The sequence below is a fragment of the Cebus imitator genome, unplaced genomic scaffold, assembly GCF_001604975.1.
Source record: "Cebus imitator isolate Cc_AM_T3 unplaced genomic scaffold, Cebus_imitator-1.0 Scaffold79, whole genome shotgun sequence".
Classification (NCBI taxonomy): Eukaryota; Metazoa; Chordata; class Mammalia; order Primates; family Cebidae; genus Cebus; species Cebus imitator.
The window spans coordinates 4,019,460-4,033,991 of record NW_016107394.1 but is presented as its reverse complement, the minus strand read 5'-3'; the positions used below and the strand labels follow the sequence as shown (position 1 = coordinate 4,033,991).

Sequence of the window (14,532 nt, the reverse complement as noted above, 5' to 3'; positions counted from 1 at the left end):
CAGCTATCTTCCCTTTCCAGCAAACTATTTCCCCCAAAACATTTTAAGTGGTTACTCCCAAAGCTTCACTAATTCAAAGTCTTAGGCCAGTACATCACTTCCCTCCGATCTATTGGCCCAGCAAAAATTGATTGCCCGAATATTCCTCTTTAAGCTTCCCATACCTTACAACTGCAGCACTTCCATTCAACAAACCGTATTTATAGTCATTTCTCAATCTTTAGAGCCTATGGTCACTTTCTAAATTCTTCAGTCCTCTCCTTCTTCTCTCTCTCCTGTATCCTGTCCAGTTTCTCAGCACATTCCTATTACCTAAACGATCTTCGTGGCTATGTTCTCCACTTTACCTTAGGCCTTCTCCCCAAACTTTCTCATTCTCCCTTAAGAGACCTAATCTCACCTCTCATTCCCTGAATCTGCCTTTACACCTCTGGGAATTCTCTAGAATCGTCTGCTTCCTAGTTCTCCTCTTTCCTTCTCCAACCCTGTCACAGGTGTTCTCTACTCCCCTCAGCTTTTCTAATATCTAGTTCTCACAGTATAGATATTAGAAGTGTGATAATATCTACTCCTCCCAAACCTTTTCTTAGTTGTTGCCCCAATTCCCCTCAACTTTTCTCTGTCATTCCCCACTTCCCTCCACCTTTGTCACCGTTCTACTCCCTCTTCTATATTTTCTGGAGGTGATTCTCAGATCCCTTATGTTACTCTCAGCTTCCCCAATTTTGCCTCATTCCTTCCTACCGTCAACAACGTTATTTTTCCTTCAATTTCCATTGACTTGGCGCCTCCCCTAGTCCCCCAATCTGCCTTCTACTCCATCTAAATGTCTCCAGGCCGCCGCCAACATTTTCTCCTATCCGTAGACTCCTTTCCCGTGCCTCTCTGGACGCCCAGAGACACCATCTCCAATGGTTGGGGCCTGGCCCCTAGGGAGAAGGGGTATGGGTCACGTACCCCATTCGCATCTTGGCTCCGCTCTGACTGCCCCCGCTGCCGGGTAGAGGTGGGCGAGAGGGAAGGCGGCCGAGGTGCATGCTCTTTTCGAGGGCCGACATTAAGGGGAGGCTGCACGCACGTAGTCAAACAGTAGGCGAAGCTTAGTCCCACGTTGAGTGTGGCCCAACCGGTCACGGCTCGCTCCCCTAACAACGTCCTGTCGCCTTTGGACAGCACCCAGATACCTGTAGCACCGCCCACCGCCCACCGGCTCCGTAAACTCCACCCACTCGCTTCAGCGCTTCCACCGGAAGTGCGCAACAGCCCTCCCACAAAGGAAGCTGGGTAACTGAGTCTGAGAACTTCGCAGTCTCCCAGCCGGGAACCCGACGACTTTCACCGGAAAGAGGAGCGCTCTTCAGGGCAATGCACCCTGGGCAATGGAGTCCTCGAAGGGCGTATTCCTATGCGCTTGCGCAGCTAGAGGCACCGCCAGCCAACCCCGCAGAGGTAGTGTAGCAAAGCATCCTGGGTATTGTAGCCTATTGTAGGGAAGACGTCTTGGCGCCTTCTCTTTGCACAGTTGTCCGGAGTCTGTTAGAGGAAGAGCCGCTTCTTTCTGCCTCCCAGGCTGCACAGCGGCGCCGGTTGCCGGGGAACGCAGGCGCAGTGGGGAGGGATGGCGGGAGGATATTGCTTAGGTGCTGGAGACGGAGTTGAGCTTGTAAAGAAGAGCTCGGGCTCAACATGAAACAACGAAAAGGCCAAGGGCCTGGGGGCAGCCGTAGGCGCAAGAAAAGAGGTAATCTGAGCGATCAAAGATTGAGGAAAGCGTAATAGGGGAGCAGGATGTAAGGAATTTTAGGGAGACCCCCACCCCATCTGGCTAAACAAGATAAGGGACGGAAGAGGAGAAATAGCCAGGGAACCAGAAGGTTAAAAGGAAGGGCAATTGGCCCTCCAGAGAATGGAAAGGAATTAGGGGCTGGGGTAGGGGCCGCAGAGTGGTGGTAAATGCGGTGCGTTGAAGGTTACCGGTAGGATGACTGTAAAGGAGAAGAATAAACAGTAGGAGTGGTTTTGATAACGAAGTTAAATGTGTGTGTGTGTGTGTATGTAGTTTTAGAGGTCCACAGGGACAGGAAGAAACATAAATTGGCAAAGGGTTTGTGTCATTGCTTGTGTGATTGTGGGCAAGGTTCACGGCTGCTACATTACTGAATGACCAAGGACTAGTACAAAGCAGGACTCAGTAAATGTTAGTTGAATGAATGAAGCGTGAAGGGCTATGAGCAGGAGTTTGAGAAAATAATTGTGGAGTATAGAGGAGGGAAGAAAGGAAAGACAGGTGTGATAGGATTGGAGTCGGGGTAAGGGAATGAGGATCTCCTGAAGGACCTGAGATTGTGAAAGAGTGTGCAGCAGAGAGCGCTCATCAGGTTAGCTGCTCAAAAAGACACAAGCTCACTGAGTAGGGGATATTAACTGCAGTGAAAACAAGTCACCCTAGAAACCCAGAGTAGATCAGGAAACTGGACATTGAAGCTCTACAAGGCTGCCTTGAAGGAAAAAAGGACATGGGGTGACCCTGCCTTTTTGCATTGTAGGCGGTTTAGTGAGAAAAGAATACTGGGAACAGTGATAGGACTTTAGGCCATTGGGTTGAGGACTGAGGCTACAATCTGGGAATTACTGTTATCCAAGCTATTTAAAGATTACTAAGGCACTTTTAAGGTAGTGACTTTCTTGCCGCGAACGATAGGAGATTCTGAGACTGAAGTATGCTAGTGCTCCCTATGTCAAACCAGTCAAGCAAGTTTGGTTGATAGGCGGAAAGTCAAAGTAGAAATAATATTACACGGTATAGATAGAATGTACTTTTTTCTATACCATTTACATATGCAGAAATATATACACAACTGTGTATAATTTTAAAGTTCAAATTATCCATAAGGATTATGGTGGGTCTTTTCTCCACTATGGAGGGCAGAGGGGGTGTTTGCATTAGAAGTCTAAGTAATTAGTTGTATAAATTCCTGATCTGATACATTCCGTATATTTTCTTCCTGTGAAACATAACCACTCCTCAAAGAAAAGTCAAAGGAAAAAAAGATGTACACAATATAAGAATGGTTTCTTAAATCTCTAAGTCTTCATGAAAAGGTACTGTGAATGGAAGACAATCAGGGTTATTAAAAGAACATTTTTTTTTTTTTTTTTTTTTTTGAGACGGAGTTTCACTCCTGTTACCCAGGCTGGAGTGCAATGGCGCGATCTCGGCTCACCACAATCTCCGCCTCCTGGGTTCAGGCAATTCTCCTGCCTCAGCCTCCTGAGTAGCTGGGATTACAGGCACGCACCACCATGCCCAGCTAATTTTTTGTATTTTTGGTAGAGACGGGGTTTCACCATGTTGACCAGGATGGTCTCGATCTCTTGACCTCGTGATCCACCCGCCTCGGCCTCCCAAAGTGCTGGGATTACAGGCTTGAGCCACCGCGCCTGGCCTTTAAAAGAACATTTTATAGAAAGTCAAGATTAATCGCTTTGTTTACACTTCAATGTCTTTCTGAAATCCAAAAAATACTAAAGCCAATAAATATATGAACCCAGCACTGTGTTAAAAATATTGGTAGACTCTGGATAGTCTGTGTCCTCACTGACTGTGTGATCTTGGGAGGACAGAAAAGATACAGACAATTTAAGATGTTCTTCATTGAAATGCTGAGTTGTATGATACAGACTAAATCGTTTGTGAATTGTGTGAAGGGAGTTGTTGCTGTTTTGTAGTAAGTGATTTTTTTTAAAAAAAAGAGAGTTAGATAAAGATAACATATCTTAAAAACTGTAGGTGTTGCAATAATTAAAACAACTGTACTTAGAAAAATCTCAACCAAACTTAGAAAAACTTCAACTACTTGTGATATTTTTATTTTTCGGATAGTAACTCAAATCAAATCTTAAATACTAATTAGTTATCAGGGTAGCTTACATTACCAGGTAGGTTATTCTGTGATCTGATTTGATAGTTACTTCTCATGTATTAAAATAATAGGTAGGATAAACCTTCTTTCCAAATGATGATAAATTACTGAATTAAAGACTAAAGTGTTTTGTTTATTTTCATTCAAAAAGCATATTATATATTTTCTATATTTAGTCTAAATTTTGACTCAGGTTTCTTGGATTCTTCTATAGGTTTGAGTGACATTTCTCCATCTACAAGCCTGCCCCCTCTGGTTGAAGGCCAGCTACGCTGCTTTCTAAAACTTACTGTTAATAAAGTCATATGGAAGATTGCAAAGCCTCCCACTTGTGTACTTGTCCGAGTGAGGTGGTGGGGAGAAACATCAGATGGAACCCTCTTTTGTCCCAGGGATGCGTTGCAGACTGAACCAAAAGTTGTGAGAACAACTACACGTTATGCTATTCGTTGTGGTCCAAAACAGTTTACCTCGTACCTAACAGGTATGTTATTGTTTTATCATTGCACCTGCAGACCTAATATAAAGCATGTGGTTATATTGTCAGCAATAAGTGTTGTTGTGTACCTAATATATATGGGCATTATTAATTACTGAAGAGTCAAAAAGTTTTTATAATAGAGATTTTTCTTTATAAATTTATTGAGTGTTACTATGTGCCAGCAGTTTTGAAATGTATTACTTCTAATCTTTACAATAACCCTGAAAGATGGGTATTTTCTCTATTTTATAGACAAGGAAACAAGTTTAGAGAGATGAAATCAATACTTTCTAAGGTCACAAAGTTAATAAGTGGCTGAATTAGGGTTTGAACCCACTTCTGTCTGTCACCAAAACTCATGCTCTTTTTACTACACCATGTTTTTTTAGGTAGTAACTGTAGTCTCAACTCTGGGGCTTACATTATACTCAAGGAAAGAGGATATAGATGTAAAATTTATCAATAGTACAAGATAATACATGCTAAATGCCAAATGAGTGGTTTAGTGAGTTAGTATTACAGATGTTCAGAGATGGAAAGCATCTCTCTGTAGGGGACCAGAAGCGAAGATGTCTTCATTTTTGTACAAGGAAAGTATTCTAAGTGTACTATGTTATTTCTTTATTCAGGTCAAGGTTTCACATAAATACATTTTGGATGATGGAGTTCTTTATCAAATTAGTCCAGTTCAAGTCAATAAAAACCAAGCATTTATTATATAAATAGGGTTGAGCTCAGAACATTGGAGAGCCAGGGGCAAGTTAAAGATTAACTCATCCTTAAGTAGCTTACATTCTCTCAAGAAAAAATTTTGAAACATGAACATGTGAAGAACAAATGCTGTTATTCAGTCATTCAAAAAACATATATTGAACACTTAGCATATGCTAGACATTGTTTTAGGCAGCATGGGGTTTACAAAAATCAATCAGAATGATACCTAACTCTAACTTCACAAACAAGTTTAGTTATTAATAGTAGGTTAAAAGCAGTAACTGTGATTAAAAGATACCATAAATAATCTTGGTACTGTAAACTTAAAACTTAAATCCTCAGGTAGTATTTTTATATAATGTAACAAATGAGGATTGATTAGAAATTCAATAAGAGAGAAGGCATTTATTTATTTACATGATAATCAACAGGTCAGACTTTTATTTGAACATCTTATGGTATACTAATGCATTGGACTTAGCATCTGAACATTTAGGTTGGTGTTACCAACTGTGTGATTTTGGGAAGGTCTCTTCCCATTTCTGATTCCTGTTTGCCCATCTGTAAAATGGGATCATATAGTTGCCCTTCCATTTTCCAGGTATTTTTACAAAGAAGCAACCCAGTTGAATGGGTTGAAGTCTAGACAGTCTAGAGTTTGAACTCTGGCTTCAGGACTGGATTGATGATGCTGAGAGATTCCTTAGCATCTTGAGGCCTCAGTTTCCTGTTACTTAAATAGGAAAAATAGCACTTATCTGTCAGGAATCACTGTGAATGCTAAATGAAAAAAATGTTTGTAAAATGATTGGTCTAGTAGCTGACACATTGTAGGTGTAAGTCTTATAAAAATATTAAGACTTAGGCAGTATGTACAGAGATTTAAGATGTAGTCCCTGCCCAAAAGGAACTTAAGGATTAGTTGAAAACAAAACTGACATACATGGTACAGTAGTGAGCAGTGCCAGACAGTATATAAATATTCTAGGAAGTTAATAAGGGTTAATCTTATGTTATTAGGAAGCCAGCATTCTGCTTCTACTCTACGCTCTTGCTGCTTGACTTTGAGCAAGCCATTTCATCCTCTTGGCCTTAATTTTCCCAACAAAAATTGAAAGAGTTAAACATCAAATGTGTCAGCACCCAAATTTCATTATTCTAGTTAAGAAAGAAGCCGATAGAAAAGGTAGAATCTCAATAGTAGACACATGAGGTGAACCTTATAAGTGACAATCCAAATGTAGACATGATGTGTTTTTTTAGAAAATGAAGAGATAAGAGGCTGAATGTGGTGGTTCCTCATGCCTGAAATCCCAACACTTTGGAGGCTGAGGCAGGAAGGTCACCTGAGGCCCAGAGTTCAAGACCGGCCTAGGCAAAACCCCGTTTCTACAAAAAAAAACCTAGATTCCACATGCATAGCAAGACCCTGTTTCTACAAGAAGAAATGTTTTTAATTAGCTGGGCATGGTGGTACACACCTGTAGTCCCAGCTACTTGGGAGGTTGAGGTGAGAGCAATCACTTGAGCCCAGGAAGTTGAGGCTGCAGTGAGCCATGTTCGTGCCACTGCACTCCAGCCTGGGTGACGGAGTGATACCCTGTTTAAAAAAAAAAAAAAAACAGGAAACAGAAAATAAAGAGATAAGACATCAAATATTCACAAAGTGTGTGCTCTAATTGAAAACTTGGAAAAAGAATGCTGTTTCTTTCTTCTTTTTTTTTTTTTTTTTGAGGCAGAACCTCACTCCGTTACCAGGCTGGAGTGCAGTGGCGCAGTTGCATGCTCTTGGCTCACTGCCACCTCTGACTCCCTGTTTCAAGCCTCAGCTTGAATTTCTTGCCTCAGCCTCCCAAGTAGCTGGGACTACAGGCGCATGCCGCAACGCCCAGCTGATTTTTGTATTTTTAGTAGAGACAGGGTTTCACCATGTTGGCCAGGATGGTCTTTGTCTTCTGATCTCGTGATCCGCCCGCCTCGGCTTCCCAAAGTGCTGGGATTACAGGTGTGAGCCACCACACTCAGCCAAAAGTATGCTATTTCTTAAGATGTGTGGTAGATATTCACGTTATTATTATTCTTTTATTTACTCTTTGTGTACATATTTCACTTCAAAGAATATAAAATGCAAAGAGTAAACTAATGAATATGTTGTCACATGTTAGCATGAACCATAATATTTTTTTCTCAAGCCATTTTTATTACACTCAAGGTATTAAGACAAGCAAAATAACCTCATAATTAGGATACTGTATCAGTCAGAAAAGGAGAAGTCACTATTTTATGAAGAGATTTACAAATGGGTAAAATATATAGACTGTGACAGAATTAACTTGAAATGAGAGGGAGTTGCTTTTTTTCCTAGGCTGGAGCGAGGTAGTAAGAAAGATTATATGAGTTCCTCAGATAAAAATAACATAAAAAAGAAGGGGAAATGTATTGCATTTTACAGTTTTTGAAATACTTTCAAGTCTATCATCTTATTTGATGTTTAAAATGACTCGGAAGTAGGTAAGATAGTTATATTTTATTTATTTCTTCGTATTTTATTTTTGAGACAAGGTCTCTCTGTCAGCCGGGCTGGAGTACAGTCATGCAAACACAGTTCACTGTAGCCTCAACCTCCTGGGTTCAAGCAGTCTTCCTACCTCAACCTCTTGAGTAGCTGGGTATATAAGCGCCTGCCACCACACCTAGCTAATTTTTGTAATTTTTGTGGAGATGAGGTCTCACTGTGTTGCCCAGGCCAGTGTCAAATTTCTGTACTCAAGCAATCCTCCTGCCTTGCCTCCCAAAGTGCTGGGATTACAGGCAAGCCACCGTGCCCGGCCAATTTCTTCATATCTGTTTTACCTTATTCTGGGCAGAAGTTAAGGCAATTTCAAAATCATGTTAAGTACAAATTTCTTTTTAATCAATGAGAAAATCTTTACATGTTAAATCTTTATAACTTTTTGTTTACAGAAAGCAAAAATACAGTAGGAGAAATAAGATGAAGCCTCTGCAAAGCACTAGAAAGCTTGCTCTGAGGCCCTGTACGTTTGCGATGGATATTATCCTGATTTTCTGGGTGATGAATTTGGGGTTCAAAGAGTTAAAAGTGGCCACCCAAGGTTACCCTGGTACCAACCCTAAATTCAGGGGGCACTTAACTCCAAAATTGTTACTATTTCTGTTATGCTACCTTAGGAAATAGAAGGATTATAAGATTCTAAGATATGCCTCATACTCTTACATCTTTCTTCCTTTACCTTTTGTTCTGTTGCAGAAAATAGCAGCTATGAAAATGTTTGGAGCATGGAATGATTAGAGTAGAAACTGAGAAAATTGTGGCTCTACTACTTGCCTCTCTTTAATCAGATAGGATTCAGTTAATAGGCATGTGAAAGACAGTTGGGGGTTGGAATAAATGCTGGACAATAGGGATTCTAATTCCACAACAAGAGACGTATAAAGATCAGAAGTCCATTAAGTTTTTTGTCCTAGAAGTGATGAATAGTATAGTGGACTTATAATTACGTGCAGAGGACTTATAATTGGATAGAACTGAGTTTTAGCCCAGTTCTTTCAATTTAAAGCTGAGTGAACTTAGGAATGTACATGGCTTTGCAGAGCCTCTTTTATCCCCAAATGAAGACAGAAATCCCTGTATCATAGGGTTGTTAAGAGAATTAATGAAACATGGAAGAGCCTGGCTATTAGTAAATAGCCAACGGATAAATATTAGTCCATTTCTCTTATTCTACATTTGTATATCACTTTATAATCTACCAAGCACTTTTACGTCTATTAGCTCATATGACTTTCAGATAACCCCCATGAATAGTGTATTAGTCCATTCTCACGGTGCTATAAAGACATACCTGAGACTGGGTAATTTATAAAGGAAAGAGGTTTAGTTGACTCACAGTTCCACATGGCTGGGAGGCCACAGGAAACTTACAATCATGGTGGAAGGGGAAGCAAACACATCTTTCACATGGCGGCAAGAGAGAGAAAAATGAGTGCCCAGCAGAGCAGGAAGATTCTTATAAACCCATCAGACCTCATGAGAACTAACTCACTATCATGAGAACAGTATGAGGGAAACAGCCCTCATGATTCAGTTATCTCCTCCTGGTCCCTCCTATGACATGTGGGGATTATGGGAGTTACAATTCAAGATGAGATTTGGGCAGGGACACAGCCAAACCATATCAAGTAGTTACACAGGGACTATGATAAGTCATGTAATTTGCCTAAAGTCATTTAACAACCATTCAGCAACTACCATGTAGGAGGACACTATACTAGTGTTCTGCTTGCAGTAACCCCAGTTCCTCACACAACACTGATGCAAATATTATGAGCTTACATTATAGACAACTACAGCTTATACAGAAATAGCTTGTGAATATTGCAGTCAGGACATAATCACAGGTCTTCTAATTATAATTCCTGCATGCTTTTCACTGCAGTATTGAACAAATAATGAAAACAAACCATTTTCTCCACTTTGGTTAAGAAAATATTCAGAAGTTAAACTGTCCTGAAATGATCTTAGATTCCCTGTGCATGCATTATATTTCTCCTCCTATGGGCATGAAGGTATTAGTCTAAGTGACTAAAGACTATAGTTGAGAAGTTTATTTTCATTTCTCTTGGTTTCAGGTGCCCTCAGTAGCTCAGTGCTCCAGATATAACCCAAGAGTATGCAATTAGATACTCCTGGGAGGCAGGGACCAACCCTTGCAGCTATGCATGGGCAGTCCTTTGTCCAATCAAAACTGGAAATGATGAGAATGAAAACTGAGATTTGTTGCTCTGTATATCAAAACCAAAGCCTGAGTTATTGGTAAATACATTTAACAGTACCCTTTTAAGGGCATTTTTCTTATCAAATACTTGATATGTTAAATATTTTTGTCCAGTTGATTTATTTTTTCTCACTGTAAGGTTTCTGTTGTTCTTCTCTAAACCTTTACTGTTCTTTTGATCTTGGGTTCACACTCCTCCACCCCTAGAATGGTCTGATAAGTATTAGTTTATCTGAAATTAAAATAATTTTTTAAGTTAAATTACTTTTTCCAGGTAGTTTTGCTATCTCTGTTGTAGTTTTTAAATCAATTGTATTTTCTATCAGTTGTATCACGTTTTTTTATTGGGAGATACATGCACATAGTAAGACATTTTAAAGGTGTGAAAGGTTACCAGTCTCTTGTGTATCTTTACACGAGAATATATTTATTTATAAAATATATTCTATACTAATAAAAGCTTCTTTGCATAATTCCTTTTATTTACACAGATTACATATATACAGTCAGCACTATTTTTTCTACTTAGCAGTTCATCTTGGATGTTGGTCCATATCAGTATAGCTAGAACTACTTATATTCTTTTTATCACTTTATTTTTCACCATTTTGCCATTATTAAAAAAAAAAAACTTTATTAAATATTCTGTTACGTAGATCACTTCACAAACATAGATCACTTTACAGTTTATAGAGAATATAGATTAAGGAGTAGGATAGGCTTGGTGACTCATGCTTGTAATCCCAGCACTTTGGGAGGCCAAGGTCAGAGGATCACTTGAGGCCAGGAGTTTGAGACCAGCCTGGGCAACACAATGAGACCTTGTCTCTACAAAAATCAAAAAATTACCCCAGTGTGGTGGCGTGTGTCTCTAATCTCAGCTACTGATGAGGTTAGGTCAGGAGGATCACTTGAATCCAGGAGTTCGAGGCTGCAGTGACCTATGATTGTGCGAGTGCACTCCAGCCTGGGTGACAGAGTGAGACCCTGTCTTTGAAAAAAAGTAGAATAGTAGAATTTCGTGGAAAAAGGATGTGTGCTTTTCTACTTTTTTGAGTTATTACTGAATTGTTTTCTGGTTAGCCATCCTATTAGCAACCTATTAACGTACCTAATTTCTCTCACTTTCACCAATGCAATGTGTTATGAAACATAAAATAATTTTTTTCAAGTTAAAAAGCTTTTTAACATATACCCCTCTACCCACTTCTTAAAAAAGAAAATAAAAGTAAATGAAAACTATCTGTGTTGTAATTGTTTCTGATTAGATATGGCTGTGCTGGTGCTGGAAGTAATCACCAAACTTGACCATCTTCCAATTGGTAGAGTTCAGATCAATGGACTAGCCCAGCTTTCTCCAACCCATCAAATCAATGGATTTTTTACTATTGTGTCACCAACATCTAAGAAACTTGGAGAACTCCAGGTAAAAATATATTTTAAGTATTTGCTGCACAGAATAAACTTTTTGGGCAGAGATAGTTGAATCTGTTTGTAGAATGAGTAGGTATATGGCTACCGTATATCATGCTAATTTCCACCTCATTTTTTTGCTCATATTTTTACCCAGTAGACCTACTTCTGTTTCCCATTTATCCAAATCCTCTTAGTGCCATGTCAAGTTCCAAGAGTCTTTTCACACCTCCTACTACATTCATTCTTCTTGTACTCTTTATTACATTCATAAAAGCATTAATTATATAATCATGTTCAGTTATGATTCCACATAGTTTCCAAAATTGTTTATTAGTAGGTTCCCTTTAATTCCTCTTCCTTTTAATTTCTAGATTCCCTGAGAGGCAAGCCTTTGTTTTCTGCTTTCTTTGTTTTTCCTATAGCTCCTAACATAGTACTGAATAGTAATTGCTTATTTGACTCATGTAAGTGGTATCTTTGATGTATTCATTTATTGCTTCAGCTTACTTTGTAAATTTTATTTCTAATTGACACATAATACACATATTTTTGATTACAGTGTGATGTTTAGATACATGTATACATTGCATAAAGATCAAATCAGGGTAATTAGCATATCCATCATCTCAAACGTGTTATTTCTTTGTGGTGGTAAAATTCACAATCCTCTCTTCTGGCTACTGTGAAATGTACGATTCATTATTGCTAACTGTATTCACCCAATACAGTGCAATAGAATACCAGAATTTATTCCTCCTAACTGTACCATAGTACCCACTGACCCACCTCTCCCCATCCTGCCTCGCTGCTTACCTTCCCTAGTCTTTGTTAACCACTATTCTACTCTACTTCTATGAGATCTACTTTCTTTAGATCCTACATAAGCGAGATCATACAGTATAATATTTGTTCTTCTGTGCCTGGCTTATTTAATTTAACATAATGTCCTCCAGGTTCTTCCATGTTGTCACAAATGAGCGATTTCATTCTTTTTTATTGTAAATAGTATTCCATTGTATATGTATACATTTTTTTTAATCCATTCATTTGTTGATGAATGCTTAGGTTGATTCCACATCTTGGCTATTGTGAATAGTGCTGTGATAGAGTTTAGGTATCTCATTGACATAGTGATTTTATTTCCTTTGAATATACCGTCATGCATTACTAATGATGAGGATATATTCTGAGAAATGTGTCCTCAGGCAATTTCATCCTTGGGCAAACATAATAGAATGTACTGACACAAGCCTAAATGATATAGCCCACTACACACCTAGGCTTATGGTATAGTTTATTGCTCCCAGGCTACAAACCTATACAGTATGTTACTAAACTGAATACTGTTATAACACAGTGAAGGCAGTTATAATAAAATGGTAAGACTTTGTGTGTCTAAGCATATCTAAACATAGAAAAAGTACATAAAAATAACAGTATAAACGATAACAGATGGTATACCTATATAGAGTAGTTATGGATAGCGCTTACACGACTAGAAGTTTCTCTGGGTGAGTCAGTGAGTGGGTGGTGAGTGAATGTGAAGGCCTAGGACGTTACCATGTACTACTGTAGACTTTATAAACACTGTGCACTTAGAAGACTATACCAAATTTGCAAAACAATATTGTTCTTTAATAATAAATTAACTTTAGCTCACTGTAACTTTTTTTACTTTATAAACTTTGAATTTTTTTTTTAACTTCTTGACTCTTTTGTAACAACACTTGAAACACAAACACATTTTACAGGTATGCAAAAATATTTTTTATATCCCTATTCTGTTCTTGAACTCCCAACCTCAGGTAATCCACCCGCCTTGGCCTCCAAAGTGCTTGGATTACAGGCGTGAGCCACCACGCCCGGCCTTATGTCCCTATTCTGTATGCTTTTTTCTATTTTCAATTTTTTTTAACTCTTTAAACATTTTCGTTAAAAACTTAGACACAAACATGTACATTAACCTAACCCTACACAGGATCAGAATCATCACTATCACTGTCTTCCACCTCCATGTCTTGTCCAACTAGAAAGTCTTAGGGTCAATAACAGACATGGAGTTGTCATCTCCTATAACAGTGCCTTCTTCTGGAATAACTCCTGAGGACCTGCCTGAGGCTGTTGTACAGTTAACTTTCTTTCAATAAGTAGGAAGACTACACTCTAAAATAAAAAGAAAAAGTGTAAATTGTAAATCAGTAACATTGTTGTTTATAATCAAGTATTATGTATCATACATAATTGTAGGTGCTATGCTGATAGTACAGGTTTGTTTACATCAGCATTGCCACAAATATAGAGTAATGCATTGGACTACCACATTACAACACTACAGTGTCACTATACAATAGGAATTTTTCAGCCTTATTATAATCTTATGGGACTACTGTCATATATGCGGTCTGTTGTTGACAGAAATATTGTTACCTAGTGCATGACTATATAACAAGTAGTGAGATTGCTGGATCATATGGTAGTTCTACTTTTAACTTTTGTGAGGAACCTTTGTACTATTGATCACAATGATTGTGCTAATTTACATTCCCACCAACAATGCCTGAGTATCCCTTTCTCCACATCCTCACCATCATGTGATACTTTTTTGTCTTTTTTGATATTAACTATTCCAACTGGAGTGAGATGATAGCTCATTGTTGTTTTGATTTGCCTTTCCCTAATCATAGTGATGTTGAGCATTTTTTTCATATTATTGGCCATTTATATGTCTTCTTTTGAGAAATGTCTATTCAAATCTGTTCATTATTTAATCAGAAAAAAAAAAGTTGCTGTTGAATTGTTAGAGTTTCTTATATATTCTGGATATTAACTCTTATCAGATGCCAAGTTTGCAAATATTTTCTGCCACTCAGTGGGTTGTCCCTTTGCTGTGTTGATTGTTTCCTTTGTTGTGCATAGCTTTTTAGTTTGATGTACTCCCTATTTGTCTATTTTTGCCTTTGTTGCTTGTGCTTTTGAGGTCTTACCCAAAAAAACCTTGCCTGGATCGACGTCATGAAGCATTTCCCCTATGTTTTCTTCTAGTCACTTTATAGTCCTAGATCTTAAACATAGTCTAGTCCATTTTTAGCTTATTTTTGTGTATGATGAAAGGAGTCTAGTCTTATTCTCCTGCATGTGGGTATTCAGTTTTCCAGCACCATTTATTGAAGATATCAACTTACGCTTTTTTCATACACTGTTA

General features: G+C 38.6%; 2 protein-coding genes across 8 annotated transcripts in view; one reads left to right on the top strand and one right to left on the bottom strand.

Moving 5' to 3' along the window:
* The window catches only part of PPME1 (protein phosphatase methylesterase 1), a 74,894-nt gene extending 73,311 nt beyond the window's left edge, over positions 1–1,583 (bottom strand). For all 3 annotated transcript variants that reach the window (XR_001826573.2, XM_017532977.2, XM_017532978.2), the window contains exon 1: positions 958–1,583. Coding sequence is in view for 2 of the 3 variants with exons in the window: in XM_017532977.2 (XP_017388466.1) it covers positions 958–1,058 (101 nt within the window). In the remaining variant the exon portion in view is untranslated. The remainder of the gene's footprint in view (positions 1–957) is intronic.
* C2CD3 (C2 domain containing 3 centriole elongation regulator) overlaps positions 1,497–14,532 on the top strand; it is a 160,935-nt gene continuing 147,899 nt past the window's right edge. For all 5 annotated transcript variants that reach the window (XM_017532972.2, XM_017532971.2, XM_017532970.2 and 2 more), the window contains exons 1-3: positions 1,497–1,741; positions 4,138–4,407; positions 11,183–11,340. In XM_017532972.2, the coding sequence (XP_017388461.1) occupies positions 1,687–1,741; positions 4,138–4,407; positions 11,183–11,340 (483 nt within the window). In that variant the 5' untranslated portion in view covers positions 1,497–1,686. The remainder of the gene's footprint in view (positions 1,742–4,137; positions 4,408–11,182; positions 11,341–14,532) is intronic.